Here is a 22925-nt window from a genome sequence, read left to right on the forward strand (position 1 = left end):
TTAAGAAAAAGGACTCAGAGACATGGATGGCTTAGATGAAGATACCTAGAAGGTTACTTGGAGCAAGACCACCTGGGTTGGCTGCCAGTTTACAATTTGGATTCTGCTAAGTACCACCAAGCCTCCAGGAAGTGACCGAGGCGCTCAGGTTGGCCATGTGAATGACAAGGGCTTCCAACACCATGTAGGAATTTTGCCAGTCATTCCTAGCACACAGTGGGCCACACAGCCTCTCTGAGGTCCCTAACTTCTTTAATCTCCTTTATTTATTTGTTTTATTTCTCTCCTCTTCCCATCCCCCCCCCAGTTGTCTGTTTTCTGTGTCTATTTGCTGTGTGTTCTTTGTCTACGTCTGTTGTTAGCGGCACGAGAATCTGTGTTTCTTTTTGTTGCATCATCTTGTGTCAGCTCTCCGTGTGTGTAGTGCCATTCCTGGGCAGGCTGAACTTTCTTTCGTGCTGGGCGGCTCTCCTTAGGGGACACACTCCTTGCGCATGGGGCTCCCCTATGTGAGGACACCCCTGTGTGGCAGGGCACTCCTTGCGCGCATCAGCACTGCCATGTGGCCTAGCCCCACACGGGTCAAGGAGGCCTGGGGTTTGAACCGCGGACCTCCCATGAGGTAGACGGACGCCCTAACCACTGGGCCAAGTCTGCTTCCTTCTTTTACCTCCTTTAAAGAGAAGGTGGGCATTAGCAGGCTTAGTACCACAGTGATGTAAGACTAGATTGTCTTGCTCCTCCTCCTCCTCTGTTCCCTGACTAGGGGACACAAGACTAGATTGTCTTGCTCCTCCTCCTCCTCTGTCCCCTGCCCCACCATGTAAAGTGCTCCCCAAATTGTGTTACTTTGTTTTTTTAAAGATTTATTTTTAAAATGTATTTCTCTCCCCTTTGCCCCCTCCCAGTTGTCTGCCCTCTGTGTCCATTTGCCGCGTGTTCCTCCATGTCCGCTTCCATTCTTGTCAGCGACCTGGGAATCTGTGTCTTTTTGTTGTGTCATCTTGCTGCGTCAGCTCTCCATGTGCACAGCGCCATTCCTGGGCAGGCTGCACTTTCTTGCTGGGCGGCTCTACTTACAGGGCGCACTCCTTGTGCATGGGGCTCTCCTACGCCGGGACCCCCTGCGTGGCAGGGCACTCCTTGCATGCATCAGCACTGCGAGTGGGTCAGCTCCACACAGGTCAAGGAGGTCCTCGGTTTGAACTGTAGACCTCCCATGTGGTAGGCAGACGCTTTATCCATTGAGCCAAGTCCGCTTCCCTCTGTTACTTTGATAAATGGAAAGTCTAGAACATCAGCTGTCGCGCAGGTCCCTATCCCTTTGGCCAAGAGGCTCCTGAACGTGGAAGGAAGTAGCTTGAGCATGTGCATGGGCCACTTGTTGTTTACGATCGTCGCATGTCATTTGCCCGCGGCATGAGCTTTTGCTGTGTCCTGGCAGTCTTGGCTGCTGCTTGCTTGGCCTTGGATTCTAGCAAGCCACGAAATGACTGGCGTCCCTCTCTCCTATCCCTAGGGCATGAAAGTCCTTACTTGCAGCTCTTGCGAGTACCAAGCTGTCAGGATGAAGGGTGAACACATACGTAGTCCCCACCTTTACGTGAAGTAGCCAGGGAGCGAGGTCTATCTAGCCCAAGGACTGTACCTCAACAAGAGCCCACGCACAACAGTTGCGGCCGGCTCCGCCTCCTCTGGGTGACGCAATCCCTAAACCCCACTTCCGGCCACGCCTCACGAGTGCTCAATTCCCGAAGCGGAAGCGCCGCTCCTGCTGTGATGTAGCTGTTTCCCTGGACTGATTGTCATTCAGCCGCACGCCTCCGAATCGCAGCGAGCATGGACAGCACGTGTGAGGACAGGCCGGCTGAGGAGGGGAGCGATGAGGCGGACCCTGACTCCGCGGAAGCCCCGGCCCGGACCCGGGACACCCCGGAAGACATCGTGCTTGAAGCGCCGGCCAGCGGACTGGCGTTCCACCCGTCCCGCGACCTCCTGGCGACGGGGGACGTGGATGGGGACGTGTTCGTGTGAGTGAGGGATAGGGCAAGGGGGAGTGGTGGGCGCGGGTGCTGCCTTGCTTGGAAGCTCCCGAGTAATGGAGTTGGGGCGTGGAGGGAGGAGAAAGTTGCAAGGAGACAAATGTTACAAGACTCATCCAGTCCGATTTATTCAATGACATTTGGCTTTCAAGTTACAACACAAATCCGTTAAAAGAATTGAAAGGAGGCCAAAGTGGCTGGAATATCGTGAGTAGCAAGGAGGAGACTGTTTCAAGACAAGGAGTCCAAGACACCATTACTTCCACCTGGTTACTGGGACAGGCTTAACAAGGTCCTTTCCTTTTTCTCCTGTCCCGCTTTAATTGATCTTTCAGAAACACAAATCCGACAGTATCACTCCCTTGATTAAACCCTTTAATGGCTTACTTTTGCTCTTCTACTTAATCCGGCTTTCAAGGCCCTGACCATCTGGCCATTTCCTGCTCTCCCAGTTGCTTTCATTCATCCACACCTCTTGAATGTATCATGAAGCCTCAGCTCCTTCCCTTTACCTGCATCCCTTGGTTCTCAGCATCTCTTCTCTCTTTCTCCATGCCCAGACTAATTTAGTTTACCTATTAGGTGCTGCCATGGCAACAGGTACCTTGCCTTCATAAACTACAATGGTTTGCAATCATCAACTATATAAATGCTTGTTTCCTCCATTAAAATGTTTTTCAAACTTTTTTGACTTTGTGCCACAATTAAAAATGCCTTTTACATTATGTGGGATGAACTTTGATGTTTTCTAGTTTATTCAGTTCTATCGTTTCGAGCATCACTAATGGATCATGACTGGAATTTGAAAAACACTGCCCTGGAATGAAGCTATAGTCTGTTGCATACATTGCCAGATACTATGAGAGTCACCTTAGGCCTCCACTTTATTCTTCTATCTCTGAAAAACAGCCCCGTCCCCACCCTTAGCCATTGCTTTTTGATGGGCCCCTACCAGCTCTCATGACCATTCTGAAGAGGTCTTTTCCCCCCATTGGATTCGGATATCTGCTTGACCTACATGGTCTCAAGCCCATCTAACTCATCTTTCCAGATTCAGCCATGCTATGCTCCTGCCACTTGAATCCTCTTCATTCCTTGGCTTTTCTCTGGAAGGAACATCGACATCTACCCCCAATATTTGCCCTTTGTACTCCACCAGGTGAACTCCGACTTATTCAATAGTCAACTCACATCATTGCCTTACCTAATTTTCCAGGGCTCTCTCCACCTCCTTATCCAAGCATTCATTTAATCTGTTGAATGCTCATGTTTTAGTTTTCTCATTGCTAAAGCAAATGCCATGCAATGGGTTGGCTTAAACAATGGGAATTTATCTCACAGTTTGAGGTTAGGAGAAATCCAAAACAGGCAATGATTTCTTCCTGAAGACTGGTGTTCTAGGGCTGGCTATGGGCCATCCTTGGTTCTTGGCTTTTCTGCCAGAGAAGTGTCTTCTTTATATTCAAGCCCTGTTGACTTTTTAATTTTATTTTTAAAGAAGCTTTAGATTACATAAATGTTACACTGAAAATATAGGGGAATTCCCATATACCCCACCCTCTCCCCCACACTTTCTCCCATTAACATCTTTCATTAGTGTGGTACATTCGTTACAATTGATGAACACATACTGAAGCACTGCTACTAACCATAGTCTATAGTTCATAGTTTACACTTTGCAGGCACAATTTTATAAGTTTTGACAGAATGTATAATGGCCTGTGTCCATCCTTCCAATGTCATGCAGAACAATTCCAGTGACCCAGAATTCCCCATGTTACACTTATTTGTCTCTCTCTCTCCCCTCAGAACCTCTGGTGACCCCTGCCTTTATATTAATGTTACAAGCTGTTCCATTGCTAGAATACTTGAGTCCATAGTTGCACCCTTCCCTTGTGTTTGTTCATTTCCTTATTATTCTGGATTTGGGGACAGTGATGCCCATTCCGTTTCTGATTGAGGGAGCCTAGATCCCATGGGACAGATGGATAGAACTGCATTGGTTCCAGTTGTAGATACTTTTTGGGGGGAGGGAAATGGACATTGTCCATCATCATTTAGTTAGTTGTCCTGGGTAAGTCCAATGAACTGGAGAGTAGGTATTGCAACTCTGCTGAGATTCAGGGCTCAGCTGGCATATGAACAGACCAAGATTTAAGTGTCTGGGACATATCTTTAGTGAGTATAGTGCTAATTATAGGTTAAGTAAAAGGGGCAGAAAAAACCATGTATACGGAAATTATAAGTGAGTTACATTGGGGAACATCTATTTGAAGGTAAGGCCCATGGACAGGGTGCTCAATCTATTGACTTGGACAGCTTGCTTCCCGTGGCTGGCTGGCTGAATGGCTGGCTGGCTGAATTTTAGTCGCTTATAAAGGACTCCAGTGATAGGATTAAGACCCATCCTGATTTGAGTTGGGCCTTACCTTTACTGAAGTAACTTTCTTAACAGGTTCTACTTAAAATGGGCTCACACACAGGAAGGGACTGAGTTTAATGTGTTTTTCTTGGGTACGTAGCCCCAAACCACCACAGCTCATTAGACACCTTTTTCATGGTAGGTATTGTCCTAGACACTGAAATAGAGCAAACAATAAGGAGACCTCCTGCCCTCTTGGAGCTCACTGGCAATTATTCATTCACTATACCCTTTCTGCATGTCTTTCCTGAGGCAGGCACTGGCATACTCTTTAGATAGGTGCTTGCCTTAAAGCTATGGTTACAGGCTGGTGTCTCTACCCTACCTCCATTTTGATCCTACTTTTTCAGCACATGGTCACAATGTGTTATAATCATGGCCTTCTCTGTCCCCTGCAGGCCTGGAGTACAAGAGCCCTGCCTTACTAATTTTTCCATTTCCAACTTCTGGGCCTAGTCTTCTGTCATTAACTTGATCATTTCTGCTGTCATTAATTTGGTAATTTCTGGGCCTCCAAGGTGGTCCAGATCCACTCTTTCCTCAGACAGGGGCTTTCAAGGATGGTGAAGACGGGTGAGATCACAAAGAGGCCCTGAACAAATGTACTTTGAATTAAAGTATATTCAATGGAAAAAAGCTTACTGAAAATGGAAAAATGGGATAGTAAGCTCCCTGGGCCTGGAGGTGAGCAAGGAGGAACTGCTTGCTTTCTGTACTCCATGCATCCTAGGTGGGTTTTGGGGTCATTCACTCTCTTTACCTGCCTTCCCAGCTTTTCCTATTCCTGCCAAGAGGGGGAAACCAAGGAGCTCTGGTCCTCTGGCCACCACCTCAAGTCCTGCCGGGCTGTGGCCTTCTCTGAAGATGGGCAGAGTGAGTATGAGGGGAGCCAGCAGCATGGTGCTAGAAAGGGAATGGTGGTAGCATCATGACCTGCACACCTTCTCCCTCCAGAACTTGTCACTGTCTCCAAGGACAAAGCCATCCATGTTCTAGATGTGGAACAGGGCCGACTGGAAAGACGTATATCCAAGGCTCACAGGTAAGGGGGGCCAGCTGTGTGTGTACATACATGCACAAGATGAGGGGTAGGGACTGGGAGGGCTCTACTGGACAAAGGTGCTCTGAGAAGTTCTATGTCTGTGTCCACAGTGCCCCCATCAACAGTCTTCTGCTAGTGGATGAGAATGTTCTAGCCACTGGGGATGACACAGGTGGCATACGGCTCTGGGACCAGCGGAAGGAGGGCCCCTTAATGGATATGCGACAGCATGAGGAGTATATCGCAGACATGGCTCTGGACCAAACCAAGAAGCTACTGCTTACAGCCAGGTACCACCTCAAAGCTGCCCCCCTTTCCCCCCCTTCTTGTGTCAAACATCTCCCTCAAAGGCACCTCCAAACTGCTCTGCTTCTCTCTACAGTGGGGATGGCTGCCTTGGTGTCTTCAACATCAAGCGACGCAGGTTTGAGCTGCTGTCAGAACCTCAGTCTGGGGACCTGACTTCTGTCACCCTCATGAAGGTACAGCCAGGTACGGTGGGGTGGGTGTCCACTAGAGGCTCGATCCAAGGTGGCCCCACAGACATGAATTGCCCTATCTCCATGCAGTATGGGAAGAAGGTAGCCTGTGGCTCCAGTGAAGGTACCATCTACCTCTTCAACTGGAATGGCTTTGGGGCCACAAGTGACCGCTTTGCCCTGAGAGCCGAGTCCATCGACTGCATGGTTCCAGTCACTGAGAATCTGCTGTGCACTGGCTCCACTGATGGAGTCATCAGGTGAGGGAAGCCAGGAGAGTCCTCCGGTCACAGGATGGCAGGCTCAGTGAGCCAGCTAGTCCCCAACACTCTTCTCTCCCTGCCCAGGGCTGTGAACATCCTGCCAAACCGAGTGGTGGGTAGTGTGGGCCAGCATGCAGGGGAGCCTGTTGAAGCGCTGGCCCTCTCCCACTGTGGCCGCTTCCTGGCAAGCAGTGGCCATGACCAGCGCCTCAAATTCTGGAACATGGCCCAGCTACGGGCTGTGGTGGTAGATGACTACCGTCAGCGCAAAAAAAAAGGAAGACCCCTGCAGGCCCTGAGCAGCAAGGCCTGGAGCACGGATGACTTCTTTGCAGGACTTAGGGAAGGAGAAGAGGACACCATGGCTCAGGAGGAAGAGGAGAGTGAGGACGACAGTGACTGAGGGATGAGCCAAATCTCAGGATAAGCCTGCTTCCTGGACTGGATCCCCCGAGAGGCTATGAATTTGTGTAACTCAGGAAGAAGATCCACAGAGGCCCAGGACTCATGGCAGAGCTGTGGGGAAGCATTCTTGCCCTGTAGCAGCTGCTCACTCTACCAGTGGGAAGACGACAAGCCCTCTGCTGGAGCAAGACAGCACAAACACAGGTGTACACCAACCAGGGGTTTAATATAAATAGAACCAGCATAGGAAAACTAAAACTATACATAAACCAAAACGAGAATGCTAAGTGGTAGGGGCAAAGGGCAGAATTTCTGACTCTTTGGCTCAGCCAGTCCCCAAATAAAAACCAACAAAGACAACAAATGAGAAAGATTTATGCTAAGCTGTGGGAAGAGAGGACAGCGTGTGTCACCCAAGGCATGGCCAAGGAAGACCACGAGATTAGGGCTGGGCTAGGTGAGGGAGGGCAAGGTCCCTCACGACAACTTAGCCAAACCTGAGCTGTACTGAGGTGCTGTGGGGCGCTGCCCTAGCAGGGAGGCTGTGTAAGGTCTGTGGCAGGGCCCATGTCCCTCTTCTGGGATCGGATGGTGGTGCCCAGGCCTGCTGGGCTAGGGACTGACAGGCTCTGCCTACATGTTGAGGAGCATGGGATCACTGCTTAACCATGGTGCCTACCTCAGCCCCAGCAGACCACAGGAGGCTCGCCCCAGACTCACTCAATGCCTCCAACAGCCGTGTAGACACAGCATCCTTGGCCACCTCGTGCCCGTCCTGCACATCTGGGGCCAGCACAACCCAGATGAGGCCACTGAAGGGCACTGGATGCCCAGGGATCACCACCTGGTACCAGAAGCGGTGCCAGCCAGCAGGGCCTGTGCCCAAGCACTTAGTAAGGAACACGGGGCTGCCCAGCTTCATCCGCTGGCACAGCAGGTGCAGGGCAGCCCGAGCCCCTTGGGGACCCAGCTTGTCCCTGGCCAGGGCCAATCGGGTGCCCTCAGACTGTAGGCACTGGAGGGAGGGAGCCATGAACTGCTGCCGGAGTCGCTGCTTCAGGTCCGGCTTGAGCCACTCCACAGCCACCTGCTCTCCACAGAGGCGTGAATGTCCTGCAGGACAAAGGCAGATAACAAGGATAGGTCTGAGCCCTGGGCTGAAGCCCCTAGCCCTGAGGCCTGGGTTTAATTTCTAGCCTTCCCATTTCCTGGTATTGTGATCTTGGCAAGTTAAATAACTTCTCCAGGCTTCATTGTCTTTTTGTAAAGGGCCCTGTCTACCTCATAACCATCATAATAGGTAACCTTTACTGACCTTGCCAAGATTCAAGAAATGTGCTAAGCACTGTCCATTATATTAATTCTCACCACAGTGTCAGGAAAACAGGTTTTATAGTGGATAAAAGGTAGGCTCAGTTGCATTGCCTTGACCCCAAGATAATTTCTCAAGCATTTTAGAAGAAGGGTTTTATGACTATATTTACTTGGAGTTTCTAGCAAGTCAGCAGATAAAGCAGGGAAGTGTCTTACTTAGAAAATGTCCTACGGTCAAGTAAATAGCATGAGGTGTGTGGGATCACAAACTCCTCAGGCATGTTTGACCCCGAGTATTTTGTTGTGAATTTATGAATTTACCCGCTATGCGGACATAGATAAGTAAACCCCCGGCATTAGAGGCTTGGCCCCACCCAGCCGCCCCGCGGCCTCCACCCGTACCTTCCACCAGGGCTTTTTTAGCCATAGCCGCGGAGCGGTGCGAGCTGAATTTGAGCAGCGCGATCTGCGCGGGCGTCGATCCAGGGCTGGGCAGCAAAAGCGCCTCCTGCAGGCCAGGACCCAGCGGCTGCAGCGCGAGCAGCAGCGCGCGGTGGCTCAGATCCGGCGGCAGCCCGTCCACGCTCAGCTCGCACTTCTCGGTGCTGCGGCACACGAGCAGCGGGCAGGACGGCCGCAGCGGGTGGTTGTGCAGCGTGGCGATGGCGGCCTGCGCGCCGCGCCGCGAGCTGTAGCGGGCGTAGGCGAAGCCGCGGTTCAGGCCGCTGAAGGTCATCATTAAGCGAAACTCGTAGAGGCGGCCCACGCGCTGGAACAGTGGGATCAGCTGGTGCTCGTATACATCCTGGGGCAGCCGCCCGATGAACACTTCCGACCCAGCGGGCGGCGGGCTGCCCACCCAGCCTGGGGGAAGAGGGCACTGTCATTCACCAGCATCGTTACAGGTTCGGGGCCCGCGGCCCCAGCGCGCGAGGAGCCAATGTGAGCAAAGGTCTGTGAAATGGGTACAACACCCATACCCCGGGACCACCGAGCCAACTCCGGGGCTGGCACTGTAGGTGCACCTTAAGGCTGACTCCGTTCCTCGAGAGGGCTGGTGGGTATGAGCTGTAGACAAGTTTCGTGCCTTATCAGCTTGGGGGTAGAAATCCGGGTGATTGGGAGTTTCTAACTGGACCCTCGAGGAGGCCCCTCCCCCCAAAAGGGCTGGGTAGGGGAAGACGAGGCTGGAGTAGCCGGGTAGGCTTGGGGGACGCGGCTACCGTACCTGGGGGTGGCCCGCCATACTTCCTCTGCCCGTTCACCTGCACCAGGCGGATGCCCGTCTCCCTGACCCATGCTTCCAGCGCCGCCTTGTTTTCTGGATTCACCCTCTCACACCACAGCTGAGTGAGAGAGGGCAAGATGGAATGACGGATCGCCGAGCCCGTCCCAACCCTCGCCCGAGGGGCCGGGATCCCTATGGCCCCTGCGCAGGTGGGAACTAGCACCTGCTTGTCGCCAACCGCTTACCTCACAATCCCGCTTGGACTGCATGGCTCTAATGCTAGCACTCCTGCACCCCCTTTATAACTTCCTCCCCCATCGGCCTCTGGAAGCTTCCCGGCCCCTCCACCCCACCCCCCCAAGCTCTCATTGGCTCTGAACACGACCCCGCCTCCTGAGGGGGTGGAGGTACACAACGCACGTGCGCCGCGGGCCTTCGCACACTCAGGTGAAAGCTAGAAACTCTAGTGGGTGAGCCTGAGGGCTGCCTTACTTCCTAAGTGGGTCGCAGACCGCACGGGGTGGCGGCTGGAGGCACGAATCCCTGGGGCACCTTTCATCCTGGGAAAGAGCCAGAGGGGCTTCCTCTCCATTTTCACCCACTCAGGTGGCCTGAATGGAAGCCCCAACTCTGTGAAGGCAGTGCTAATTGTCAGTAACACAGGCAGGCTCCAGTGGCTGAGACATTTTATTGGACTGTTGCTGATTGCTTTTGGGTGCCTGCGGAGAACGTCATCGCAGGCCTGTCCCTGGAGCAAAGGAGCACAGGCTGGACTAGGCCTCCAATGTCTTGGATGGAAAGTGGATAGCACCTGGCCATTTTTGCCAGTGATTACCAAAACATCAATATAAGTCTCTGCTCAGACCACTCTTTAGGCTTTCCTGCTGGAACAGAAATATGAAAGCTGTTGAAATACACATGCAGAGTTTTGTCTTAGCCTCAAATAGTGCCAGTCCCATATTGCTCTGACAGTTTCCTCAGTTCAGCAGAGACAAAGGGGCTGGCTTGTTCTCCTTTTGATTTCCTCCACAAGGTCTTCTCTTCGGATGTCCACCTGTCCACGATGAGGGGAGGGGGAAAGTGGTATGAGCATCTTCTCTCACCCCTCTGCTCCCTGAGTGCCCACACCTCCCTCTAGTCATCAGACTTTGCTTAGTTGGAGGCAGGAACCCAAACAAGCACCCCAGGGTAGACAGTGTCTCTCGGGGGAGCCAGAAAGTCACAGAGTATATGCAGGGATGGAGATCTTACCCTTCCATGACCACAGTAACAGATGCCATTTTCTAAGCATGTACTCTGTGTTAAGCCGTTTATGAGTGGATACTGGTATGAATGCCAGACCTTGATTGGGCATGGGGCTACTGACATGGAATCCATTTCTTCTCCCTTGGCATACCCATCCACCCCCTCACCTCTTCCCTGCTAGCTACTGAACGGAGCTTGATGACTCCATCCTTGAGCTCCTGCTCGCCGATGATAGCCACCAGTGGGATGCCTGCCTCCTCGCAGTACTGCAACTGGTTCAGTAACTTTGGATTCTTCTTGTAAAGCAGCTCAGCCTGCAGGGGACCAGAGCAGAAGATGAAGGCTGGCTTCTGCTGTCTTTGGGGCAATCTCCTGAAGGCCCAAGCTGGCACTTTGCTCTTAGCTCTACCTTAAGGAGTCACAGTAATGGCAGGAGTTACTGTGGATGAGCTTCTGTTCAGTCCCTAGTTTGCTGCCACCCTGGGGCATGCCTCCTGTACCTTGATCCCAGCATCCCACAGCTCTGAGACAAGCTTCAGTCTCTCCTCTAGCAGCTTCTTCTGTGCAGATGCCACAAGCACCTGTGTCTCTGTGGTCCGTACCTTCTCCTCCAAAGTCTGAGGAAAGGGAAGAGAAGAGACAGCTGAAGTATCCTTTACAATACCTTCAAGGAGCAAACAGCAGGCTGTAGTCAGGATTCAGACCAAGCCCAAATCAGTAAACCTCACCAGGGCAGGGGCCCAGTCTTCTCATCTAGCAATTGGGCCTAAGGCAGCTCTTAGAAAATATCAGAAATGGATCGACTGGTTTGTACATATGACTTATCAAAATAAATAACCTGGAGTGAAGGTATTTTATTTACAGTAACTTCAAGCTCATCTCCAAGTAGTTCCAGAAGAACATTTGCATAAAAGTAATACAATAAGCCCACTCCAGGAAATCAATGGTCTAGTCTGCACTTATTATCTACCTACTCAATAGACAATGACTCTTACACTTCAGGCAGGAGCTACAGCCCAGGGTGTGTGTGTATTGGGGTGGGGTGGGGGTGGGGAGATGTGGGGTAATGCTGCTGTTGCCCCTCTTTTCCTGGAAAAATATTTTCACAGGTCTTACAACATAAGTGCCCACTGGAACAGTGACCTCAATTGGGAAACACAGGTGGTTTCCACCCTAGAGAGATGGGAGGGGAGCAGTGGGACAGTTGCTGCCAGAAGATTCTCCAAAGGATGAAATCCAAACAGCCAGTTAAGAGCAGCACCAAAAAAGCCAGGGCAGCTGTCTAAGGGGTCCCAGGGCCTGACAGGTGCTTTTTAGAGCTGATTTTACAGAGGGGATGAGACTGCCTGGATTCTAATTCTGACTCTGCCATGGATAGGTTTCATGACCTTGGGAAAATTATATAATCTGTAATGCTTTAAAAGGCTGTTGTAAGAATTACATGTATAGAAAGCACTCAGCAGAGTCTCTGGCATATAGCAGTAAAATGTTAATTACTCTTTATCAAGAAGATCTTGGGGCTGTGGACTTGGCCCAGTGGTTAGGGCGCCCATCTACCACATGGGAGGTCCACGGTTCAAACCCCGGGCCTCCTTGATCTGTGTTCAGCTGGCCCATGCGCAGTGCTGATGCGCGCAAGGAGTGCTGTGCACGCAGGGGTATCCCCCGTGTAGGGGAGCCCCACGTGCAAGGAGTAAACCCCATAAGGAGAGCCGCCCAGCGTGAAAGAAAGTGCAGCCTGCCCAGGAATGGCACTGCCCACACAGAGAGCTGACACAACATGATGCAACAAAAAGAAACACAGATTCCCGTGCTGCTGACAACAGAAGCAAAGAAGAAGACGCAGCAAATAGACACAGAGAACAGACAACCGGGGTGGGGCGGGGGAGGGGAAATAAATAAATAAATAAATCTTAAAAAAAAAAAAAGATGATCTTGGTTTTGTATATACCAGTCTAGATTCCTCATAGCCCTAAGGTAAGTAGGGACCCAGAGTAAAGGATTTTGTGGAGAAAAAATGATCACAGAGCCATAAAGCTGGCCTGCAATGGGGTGGGGTGACCCACCCTGACAAACTGTGGACAGCGACCATCTTTACTCCACTTCTCTGCAGGGATGCTCCTTGACCAAAGCAGTACCCCTTACTCCCTTGGAGATCAAAAAAGGCAGCTATGATGCTGCTACCTGCCCAGACTGTCATTTACCTACCCTCTACGACTTACCTCCAGCCTCTGTTCCACGATGGAGAAGATCCGCTCTACCCCAATGCTGAGCCCCACGCATGGCACCTTGCGCCCTTTGGGGTCGAACATGCCTACTAACCCATCGTAGCGCCCACCAGCAGCCACACTGCCCACACCCACGGGCTCTTCCCCTGCCTGAGCTGGGGACTGTAGCAGCACTGCCTCATAGATTACTCCAGTATAGTAGTCCAGTCCTCGAGCAAGGCTCAGGTCGAAGGATATCTGGGGAGGACAGAATTAGTATCAGATGAGGGCCAGGAGCCTGAAGCCCTAGAACTCAGCGAGGAGCAACGTTCTATCTTCAACTTGACACACCTTGTCAGCAATTCCAAACAGGGTCAGATACTCAAATAGCAGCTTCAGATCTCCCAGGCCCTCTAAGGCCTGCTTGTTCTGGGAAAGTTTAGGATCCTGGAGTAGCTGCTCCACCAGGGACACGCCACCTGGGGAGAAAATTTGTGAGCCAGACTGACTGATAAGGAGAAGCAAAAGGCAGGGGCTCTACCTGTTTGCCTGGGCTCTACCTGCATGGGCACACACGCACACACACACAGAGACGGAAGAGATTCAACTTTAGTCTTGAAGTCAAGAGACAGCCGCTGGGGAGGCTGGGTTCTGCTGCTCACCATGCTGCTGGACGTAGTCTCCTATGCAGTCAGCTACCTCAGGTGCAAGGCCCTTCTCTCCCACCATCTCATTCTTCACTTCCTCCCAGGACACCTGGGCAGACAGACACCAGTCAGGAACCCCTGTACAGCTTCAACACAACACAGCAGGTGTGGATCGGGCATCCTTGGGGAGCAGTCTTGGAAAAGAAGTTGTCCTTCAACATACATCCTGGGTCCTGGGAGTGCTCTTCCTCCTAAGGGCACAGGGGCAGGCTCCCCTCTCTCTTAAACTTGTTTTCCATTTCCCAAAGAAGGGTGGAATCTGGGAAAGAGGAGTGAGCCGTCTAGGTCATTACCTTGTCCAGCTTGTCCACTGAGGAGCAGATGGTGCGGAACTTGCTATCAGGAACACCACAGATGGCAAACATCCCATCTAGGATGCGCCGATCATTCACCTGCAGGGACCCATGGCACAGTGAGGAGGGAATCTTTTTCCTTTCCATGACCCTTGATAGCTGTGGTCACTTGGGCTACTGGTTCCTCTGTACAAGGACCTTTTCCTGTTAGAGACCAGACTCAACTCTGCCCTCCCAGCCCTCTTTAGCTCTGATCTGACCTTGACCAGGAAGTCTCCTAGCTGAAGTGAACTCAGGATTTCACACATAATCTTCAGGCACTCTGCATCAGGGATCATGGGGTCAAACTGCCCAGCAATGTCAAAGTCCTGCAGGGAGAAATGAAGTTAGAGGTTCTTAGGGGTTCAACTTTCTTAAGTGGGGACTCCTCTCTATGAAGGCCTGGTTGTACTCATGCACAGACCTTCTTCATTTTCTGGAACTGATATCAGCCTAGAGGAAAATCGTGGCACTTTTTGGCCCTCTCGCCAGTCCTGGTTTCCTTTCTGTCTAGACTATTCACTACTTCTTTCTCCGTTCCTCTCACTGCTGTGGGGCAATTATCTGGCCTTAGTCTTGGTACTGCCCTCAATCTAGATGATTTAATACCTCAAATTCAATTTCCCCATCCTCTGCTATAATCTTATCACTGTTGTTTAATATAGACAGCAGTGGATCAAGAGTTCTAGTCCCAACTTTGCCTTTCTTATCCCTATGATCTCTTCACCTTGCTGGGTCTCAAGTTTACTCATATGTAAAATGAGGATAATAATCCCTGCTCTGCTCTCCCCACACAACAGAAATGCTGTGAAACATGAGAAAACCAAAGAAACCTAAGTGTTATTGTTTTTTGGGGCATCCAGTTTGCTCAAGACACCAGGAATACTCAATAGAGTCTACTGTCCTGAAGGAAATCCTAAATTACCCATTCTGCCCCACAGTTTCCCAATACTCACACACTGGTAGAATTCCCGATATCGGCCGCGGGTCATGGCTGGGTTATCCCGCCGATATACCTTTGCTATGTGGTAGCGTTTAATGTTGGTCAGTTTATTCATCGCCAAATATCGAGCAAAAGGAACCTGATGACAAAAGGTTAAGGAGAAAGACCCTCTTATCACAACCAGTCTAGAAGCTGATTATCACCACCACCGGAAGCTGGGGTCTGACCTCTTCCTGTGGATTAAGACACTACCCCTAAGATTAACAGTCTTTCTGAATATCAGAAAAAATCACCTTTGCTACCACAAAGAGCAGTCAAAGTCTCAAACAAAATGAAGGCTCTCTCTCTGGTAGTGTCTCCCTGGGCTATGGTGAGCATGGGAAGGCTAGGCAGACTGGCCAGGGAACAGAGAAAGGGCCCCACCTGAGAGCTCTAACAGATGGTTTTCTAACAAAATTTGGAAATAAGGGAAATGTGTTGTTAGTCAATTACAGAGAAATTTGTCCATCGGACAGAGCAGGGGAGAAGTATTCTGGAGTCAGGAAATTGTTGGTAGAGTCAGAACTGGGCCAGGACATAAAGGTGAGGTCTCATTCAGGTTCTTGAAGATTTTGAAGGTTATGCTCTATTTGGCCAAAGTCTTACTTCTGGTTTAGAGAAATAATCTCCCTGATTGCCAAAGGCCTCTTACTTGGTCCTATCTATGTCTTCAAACCTAAGGCTAGTAATTGCCTTAGCCCAATGGGGGACAATCCATTCAAAGTGTCAACAGCTCAGCTTTAGAAAAGATACAGTGAGGTCATAGCGAAGGGACAGCAGTTCCCCACCTTGGTCCTTCAGGTCATAGATAAGCTTAGAGTCTTCCCCATACTTTCCAGTCAGTGTTTCCTGGAGAGAACATAAAGAAATGTGGTCATGATGATGAATATAACAATTTAAAAGTAAGTTTTGAAAAATAAGAACCCAGCACTCCAACATGACTGAAGGCCTGTTACATTTCCCCCTGCTCTCTATCCCAATGTTTATGTATTCGATAAAGTAATCAAAAGGGAACACCAATTTTTGTTAATTTTCTACTTGTCACATTTCCATTCTGTGACACAGTGGAACTATTATTTTTAAAAACTGCAAAATATGTCATTGAGAAGAAGCTCTGTACTTACTTCCCTTGAGTGTTATACGGTTAGCTGTTTAGGTTTTTTTTCTTTCTAATTTTCCATAAATTTCAATAAAGATATTTGGACACATAGCTTTTTCTTTTTTTGAATATTTTTCTTGAGGACAAATTCCTAGGAGTGGGTTAGATCAACAAGCATGAGTGTTTATGCTGCCTGAGATTTGAACAATGTCAAAGGTCAAAATTGAGGGAAGCAGATGTGGTTCAAGGATTGGGCTTCCGCCTAACACATGGGAGATCCTGGGTTTGGTTACCAGTGCCTCCTGAAGAAGGCAAGTTGGCACAGTGGGTAGGCGTGGCGAGCTGATGCAACAAGATGATGCAACAAAAGAGACACAAAGAGGAAAGGCAATGAGAGACACAATAAACCAGGGGACTGAGGTGGCTCAAGTGACTGTCTTTCTCCACGAGAGGTCCGGGATTCAGTTCCCGGTGCCTCCTAAAGAGAAGATGAGCAGACACAGAGAGCACAGAACAAATGGACACAGAGAGCAGATAGTGATCGCAAACAATGAGGGGGAGTGGGGATAAATAAATTAAATCTTAAAAAAAAAAAAAAAAAAAAAGCCAAAATTGAGACTGTCTTAAGAGTGTTCCAGTAGTTGTTATCCTGTGATGTCTTCAACAAGGGGATAATATAGTTTAATTACCAGACTGGCAAAGATTAAAAAGCCTGAAAATTCCCAGTGTGTAGAAATAGAAACATTCACATATTGGTTGGTAAAAGTATAAATGCATGTAATCTTTTGACCCAGCAATTCCATTTCTATGAATCTACGCTGCAGTATATCCCTACCAGTACCAGACATTATTCTAAGCACTGAGTTTGTACCAGTGAACCAGGCAAGGGTGGTCCAGGCCCTCAGTGATATTCTATACTGATGAGAAGAGATTGGCAATACATTCATTCAAGGATATGAATTAACAGGTCATTTCAGAGAACCATAACTCCTCTCCAGGAAATAAAACAAGTGGATGTGATAGAGAGGAAAGGGCTACTTTAGACAAGGTACTGGAGAAGATTTTCTGAGGCATTTGAGCTGAGATTTGAAATTAAAATCTGCAGTCTTGGTGGCAGACTTGGCCCAGTGGTTAGGGCGTCCATCTACCACATGGGAGGTCCGCGGTTCAAACCCCAGGCCTCCTTGACCCATGTGGAGCTGGCCCATGGGAGGTCCGCGGTTCAAACCCCAGGCCTCCTTGACCCATGTGGAGCTGGCCCATGCGCAGTGCCGATGCGCGCAAGCAGTGCCCTGCCACGCAGGGTGTCCCCCGCATAGGGGAGCCCCACGTGCAAGGAGTGTGCCCCATAAGGAGAGACGCACAGTGCGAAAGAAAGTGCAGCCTGCCCAGGAATGGTGCTGCACACACGGAGAGCTGACTCAGCAAGATGATGCAACAAAAAGAAACACAGATTCCCGTGCGCTGACAACAATAGACGCGGACAAAGAAGATTCAGCAAATAGACACAGAGAATAGACAATTGGGGCGGGAGAGGAGGGGGGAAGGGGAGAGAAGTAAGTAAATAAATAAATCTTTAAAAAAAAATCTGCAATCTTTAGTTTAATGTGAAATTAGTCAGGAAAGAGCTGGGAGGAAAGAGAAGTTTAAGAAGAAGGAAGAGCAAGTAAAAAGGCCCTGAGGTAGAAATACACTTAGCATGTTCCAGGAATAAAGACCAGTTAGCATAGTGGGTGAAGGGAAGAATAGCATGAGATGAGGTCAAAAAAAGAGTACATAATGGGAGGAACGAGTCACTGGGTTTTAAGCAGGGAGTGATGTAATCTGATTCTTAACAGCAAAGAACTAGAGAAAACCTCAGAGTCCATCAATAAGAGACTGGTTGCACATTTATACTTTATATATGTGTGGTCTGCATATACCTACAAATGTCTGAAGAACCAGAAGGGGCTATGGAATTCACTATAGCCAAGAGCCATCATAATTCCTACTCTTTTGGAAGCCACTGGCCACAACCACGGTAAATAAAACGCAGGGTCTGTCCCTCCAGGCCAGCCCCATTTCTCTTCTTATACAAGAAAATGCTGTCTGTGTCTACATGAGGAGTGAGGCCTTTGAGGTCTCCCCTTCTTGTCCTTCTCCTACTGTGCAGTTTCGCTTCACTCATCCCTCACCTTTAGTTCAAACACAGGTGTATCAATTACTTCTGCTCCATGACGCTTGAAGCAGCTGATAATTACATCAAACACCTTCTCCCGAACTGCCATCTGTCGGGGACTGTAGTCTCTTGTGCCCTCGAGTCAAAATCAGCCAAAGAAGCAGGGAGGGGATTTAAAAACAAAGAAAGAACAGTTAAGTTCTTAAATATAAAAGGATGACCTCAACAATGAGCAAAGGAAATCTTGCCCCATGCTTAGATTTTCCCACAGGCCACTGAGTTGTGAAACAAGTGCAAATAATGCCCTGCTAATTACTATCCTATTTCGGCCATAATTCTAATCTCCATTCCCTTTTTAGGTTGGTTTTATTTTCTGAATTCTTAGGACTCTCTTATCTCTTATCTTGACAGTTTTTCTAAAAACTTTCTTTTTGGGATAACATAACTTACCCACGCAAAGAAGATACCTGTGGATAGGCTCATATTATACTGAGATAACCAACTCAAACTCACATGACCAAATGCCAAATCTTGTTAGTGAAATCTTGTTTCTCTCCACATAACTTTACTCCTAAATCCTAATTATACTATTCCTAAATTGTTTCTGAAAGCTCCCTGACATGGCTGGGCAGATACATTTTATAAATGAGTTGTAGTCTGTTGGAAAGTTAAGTCATTACTTAAGGCCATTCAGCAAGTCTGTGGCAGTCAGGACTAGGACCCTGTTCCACTTCTAGGTCAGAGCTCCAAGTCGGAGCTCTTACAAACTTCCCTAGCAGTTCTCAAACTTTATGGTCTCTGAACCTTTTTACACTCTTAAAATTTATTAAGAGCCCCAAAATAGATTATATCTATCAATATTTACTGTGTTAGAAACTAAAACTGCAAAGATTTAAAAATATTTAATAATTCATTTAAAAAGTAATAAATCCAACACATGTTAACATAAATAACATTTAAAGAAAATGTAACTATTTTCCAAAACTAAAACAATTTAGGGAGAAGAGTGGCATTGCTTTACATTTTTACAAGTCTTAAATGTCAGGCTTATTAGAAGACAGCTGGATTCTCATATACGCTTTTTGCATTCAATCTATTGCAATATGTTGTTCTAATTGAAGTATACAAAGCCTCACACAGATATGTAGTTGTAAATGGGAGGAGTATTTCAATAAACTTTTATAAACTTTTCAACTGCGTATATATTTTTTTACACCAAAATTCAAGTGATAGTTTCACAAAGATTGGTTGCAATGTGGAATCTGAAATTACATGAATGAATTTTTCATACTGTACATTAAAATCCATTAGTCTATCTTGCACTTTGAATGGTACTTTACCCACCCGTGATTTTACAACATACACTGGTCATTTGGAAAATACGGTTCATTGAATATAGTTGTGCAGGTCTTCGGAATGTTGATACATTTCATTACACAATATCAGAAAACCCTATTTATTAATATCACCACAGCTCTCATCAGGAAAGTCTTTTAAGTATTGGGAAGCTGTGAAACTCATGGTGGAAAATACAAATTTTCTAAAATTCTACCTTTGACTTGAAAGCTTGAATTTTATCCCTAGCAACAAATACTGTCAGATGTTTTCCTTAAGGTGATAAGGCTAACTTCATTCAGTTTTTGGGAAAATGTCTGCCGAATACTCAAGTTTGAAAGTTCTTTCAAATAAAAAAGGAGTTCTGTGAAAAAAGCAGCTAGCTTAGCTTGCAACGCACAATGGCACAAGTGCTTTTTCTATTTTGGAATGCAATAGAAGCATTTTATATGCACCTCCCATTTTGTTGCACAGAATATTAAAAAGAAGTACACTCAAGGGTCAAGGTCAATACAATTATTAATTATTACTGCTTTATCAAGGACAGTCTTAAGTAAAATGATTTTTATTTTTTTAACTGCAAGTGCATGGCAGTAAAGAATATAACTGGTACACATTTAGTGCTATTGCCTTGATTCGGGGTAATGCACCAGAAGTTTTACCCACCAGTGCTTCTGCACCTTCAGCACAAATATCAACACAGTGAAAAAGGCAAGTAACATCTGAGTTTTATTATGAAAATAGCTTTGCCCTTGAAGAACCCTTAAAAGAGTCTTATCCCTATGATACTGAGTTCTGTTGTTAATATGAATCATGTTAGGAGATGTGTTCCACCAAACCAATGTGGATATCAACTCTTCAGCATAATTTTTCAAAATTATTTTATGGAAGTTTTCAAACACACTTTATAGAGATTAGTACAATGGACCACCGTGTATCCAGCTTCAACTGTCATTACCTTCTGCATTTCATCTTTTTTTTTTAGGAGGTACTGGGGATTGAACCTGGGACCTCGTACATGGGAAGCAGGTGCTCAACCTCTGACCTACACTTGCTCCCCTGCATTTCCTCTTAAGCCCCCCAATTTTCTTCTGGAGTATTTTAAAATAAATCCCAGGTATCATATCATTTAACCCCTAAATACTTCAATATGATTCTCTAACACATAAGGACTTAGGAAAGAACTACAATATTTTTATTATAACCAACAAAATTAATAGCAACTCCTTAATGCCATTTAATATGCAAGCCATGTTCAATTTTCTGTGCCTCAAAAATATTTTTATTTTATTTGAATCTGATTCTACATAAGTCCACACATTGTATTTGGTTGATATGTCTCTGATGTCTATTTAATCTACAAGTTTTCTTCTTTCAAAATATTATTTGTTAAGGAAATTGGCTCATTTGTCCTAATAAAGTCCTCAAAGTATCCTTTAACATGTTCCTCTACCTCCCATATTTCCTGTAATCCAGTAAGTAGATCCAAAAGCCTGAATAGATTCGGTCCAATTTCTCTTGGCAAGAATACCTCATAGGTGGTGCTGTACTTCTTATTGCATCATGACAAGAGGAACATAATGTCTGGCTGTTCTACTTTCAGTGATGTTAGGATTGATCACTGAGTTAAGGTGAGGCCAGCCTGATCTGTCAAAAATTATCCATTACTGCTGTGGGATTTTACACTGTCTCTTTAACCTCTGAAAATGACTGGTGTGTAGGAAGGAGGAGCTCAATGAACCTAGAGCCCAAGGAATTAACCTTAAAAGGTGACATTTCAACACAAGGACACCCCCTTCTCCTTAGGAATTCACAATTCACTTGCACATTGAACACCTAGTCTCAGCCTCTTGGGGTAAATAAACTACATGATTAACTACAACTCAGGGCAGTAAGTACAGTGTAGATGTGTAGGAAGTGTCAAGGGAACCCAGGTAAAAGAGTAAATTGTTCTGTTTATATAACTTATAGAGGGAAACGGACTTTGGCCCAGTGGTTGGGGCGTCCGTCTACCACATGGGAGGTCCACGGTTCAAGCTCCGGGCCTCCTTGACCCGTGTGGAGCTGGCCCATGCGCAGTGCTGATGCGCGCAAGGAGTGCCCTGCTACACAGGGGTGTCCCCCGCGTCTCGCGCAAGGAGTGCGCCCGCAAGGAGAGCTGCCCAGCACGAAGGAGGGAGCAGCCTGCCGAGGAATGGCGCCGCCCACACTTCCCATGCCGCTGACGACAACAGAAGCGGACAAAGAAACAAGACACAGCAAAAAGACACAGAAAACAGACAACCGGGGGAGGGGAGGGGAATTAAATAAATAAAAATAAATCTTTAAAAAAAAAAAAAAACTTATAGAAAACTGCATTTGAACTGAAATCCTGGAGAATGAACTAGGAATCTCCAACCTCATTTCACTCTACTCTCCCTCTCTATTTGGTTCCAGCCAAATAGGTCTCTTCTAGTTCCTGGAAATAACAAAGTTCTTTGCTGCTTCAAGGTTTCCACACTCCATCTGGATCTATCTTCCTCACATTCTTCCCCTGGTTACCTCATACTCATTCCTTAAATTAGTTAGTATATCACTTTCTCACTGAGGCTTTCTCAGATTTCCCAGTTCTTTCTTGTATTTCTCAGAGCACCCTTGTTATTTTCTTTATACCATATCGCAATTTGTAATGATATTTCCATGTATGGGAGGGGATACTTAGAATGTAAACTTCATGAGGGCAGACTATATTTTTCACCATTGTATTTTCCATGCTTTGTATTACGCTAGGCTCGGAGTAAGCACTCGATAAATATCTGTTGAATGAAAGGAGTAGGAACAGGCAGATTCTCCTGGGCACCCAGCTGGCCTAGTTTCTGCCAGCACTTAGTGCCATTCCAGAACCACCCAGGCGGAGCCCAGTCCAGCCCAGCGCTCAAAGCAACTGTGCTTCCTCTGCAGTATTTCAGATCCTCCTCAATAGACCTGGTTCAGGGAAGGAAGCGTATGCGAAACTCGTGATTGGGACTGCGGACCCTCTTAGGGGCTTCCTAAGGAATCATATTTACCTTCGGGGTTTTGAGCACAAACTTCTGCTTCCCTTCATCGGGGCCCAGCTGTGCCCTCAGTTTCAGGAGTTTTGCCACCTCCTCCTCGATCTGGAGAGGGAAAGAAAGCGCTGGGTTATCAATCTGCCACCCCCTTCCCTCTCCTGCCATTCATTCAATTCCCTCTCTCATCAAGACCTGGGACAGATCTTTCTTCCTAGACCTAGCTTTGCTTCTTTCGGGACCTATCCCGGTCCCCACTCCCACACCCCGACCTCCTTCTTATCAGCCTGGTCCCTTTCCCCATATCTCTTCTGTGCAGTCCACCTCGGCTCCCTGTCTTCCCGGGCCCTTCCTCCTCCCCTCCCCAGACAGCTCCGGCCCCTGCCGCCCGGGACGCACCTGCTCGGTGCTGGCCTTCTGCTGCTTGAGGCCTCGCACGCGCTCTCCTTGAAGTCGCACCAAGTCCTCCAGCGCCGCACGGTCAGCCATCCTGGACGCCAGACAGAGCACTCGCTCTCTAGATTTGCCGCAGCCGCGGGAACCTTAGCCGGGGATGACTTCCGACTACCGAGTCGCCGGCCAGCATGCCAAGAGAGTCTCCGCCGAGCATACTACCCCCTTCCGGCTGTTACCGGA

At 48.0% G+C, this 22925-nt stretch overlaps 3 protein-coding genes across 4 annotated transcripts; 1 reads left to right on the plus strand and 2 right to left on the minus strand.

Moving 5' to 3' along the window:
- Positions 1-1736: 1736 nt before the first annotated feature.
- Positions 1737-7017, plus strand: WDR55 (WD repeat domain 55). The gene is made up of 7 exons (XM_058285686.2): positions 1737-2030; positions 5237-5337; positions 5419-5506; positions 5617-5796; positions 5889-5988; positions 6076-6245; positions 6333-7017. Exons 1-7 carry the CDS (start codon positions 1840-1842, stop codon positions 6649-6651), a joined length of 1149 nt encoding a protein of 382 aa, XP_058141669.1. The 5' UTR covers positions 1737-1839; the 3' UTR covers positions 6652-7017.
- On the minus strand, positions 6861-9865 carry DND1 (DND microRNA-mediated repression inhibitor 1). Its single transcript, XM_071210226.1, has 3 exons — positions 9196-9865; positions 8370-8831; positions 6861-7766 (listed from the first exon to the last, which is right to left on the minus strand). The coding sequence occupies exons 2-3, from the start codon at positions 8704-8706 to the stop codon at positions 7309-7311; spliced, it is 795 nt and encodes a 264-aa protein (XP_071066327.1). The 5' UTR covers positions 8707-8831; positions 9196-9865; the 3' UTR covers positions 6861-7308.
- Positions 9865-22901, minus strand: HARS1 (histidyl-tRNA synthetase 1). 2 transcript variants are annotated; one of them, XM_004477865.4, is made up of 13 exons: positions 22689-22831; positions 22308-22397; positions 17942-18061; positions 15422-15517; positions 14643-14768; positions 13908-14015; positions 13648-13746; positions 13310-13403; positions 12999-13126; positions 12663-12905; positions 10941-11057; positions 10608-10754; positions 9865-10249 (listed from the first exon to the last, which is right to left on the minus strand). In XM_004477865.4, exons 1-13 carry the CDS (start codon positions 22776-22778, stop codon positions 10178-10180), a joined length of 1530 nt encoding a protein of 509 aa, XP_004477922.1. In that variant the 5' UTR covers positions 22779-22831; the 3' UTR covers positions 9865-10177. The 2 variants fall into 2 exon arrangements, with proteins under 2 accessions (XP_004477922.1, XP_071066320.1); XM_071210219.1 differs by lacking the exon at positions 17942-18061 and having other exon boundaries at positions 22689-22901.
- Positions 22902-22925: the final 24 nt, after the last annotated feature.

Source organism: Dasypus novemcinctus, chromosome 2 (genome assembly GCF_030445035.2).
Source record: "Dasypus novemcinctus isolate mDasNov1 chromosome 2, mDasNov1.1.hap2, whole genome shotgun sequence".
NCBI lineage: Eukaryota > Metazoa > Chordata > Mammalia > Cingulata > Dasypodidae > Dasypus > Dasypus novemcinctus.

Excerpts from the sequence above, each read along its gene's own strand:
- WDR55 (XM_058285686.2), top strand. The coding sequence starts at position 1,840 with ATGGACAGCACGTGTGAGGACAGGCCGGCTGAGGAGGGGAGCGATGAG. Across the intron at positions 2,031-5,236 it reads GTGGATGGGGACGTGTTCGT|CTTTTCCTATTCCTGCCAAG; the intron begins GTGAGTGAGGGA and ends CTGCCTTCCCAG. Across the intron at positions 5,507-5,616 it reads CGTATATCCAAGGCTCACAG|TGCCCCCATCAACAGTCTTC; the intron begins GTAAGGGGGGCC and ends CTGTGTCCACAG.
- DND1 (XM_071210226.1), bottom strand. The coding sequence starts at position 8,706 with ATGATGACCTTCAGCGGCCTGAACCGCGGCTTCGCCTACGCCCGCTAC. Across the intron at positions 7,767-8,369 it reads TAAAAAAGCCCTGGTGGAAG|GACATTCACGCCTCTGTGGA; the intron begins GTACGGGTGGAG and ends TTTGTCCTGCAG.
- HARS1 (XM_004477865.4), bottom strand. The coding sequence starts at position 22,778 with ATGGCTGACCGTGCGGCGCTGGAGGACTTGGTGCGACTTCAAGGAGAG. Across the intron at positions 13,404-13,647 it reads CAGTGGACAAGCTGGACAAG|GTGTCCTGGGAGGAAGTGAA; the intron begins GTAATGACCTAG and ends CTGTCTGCCCAG. Across the intron at positions 12,906-12,998 it reads TGTTTGGAATTGCTGACAAG|ATATCCTTCGACCTGAGCCT; the intron begins GTGTGTCAAGTT and ends TGTCCTCCCCAG.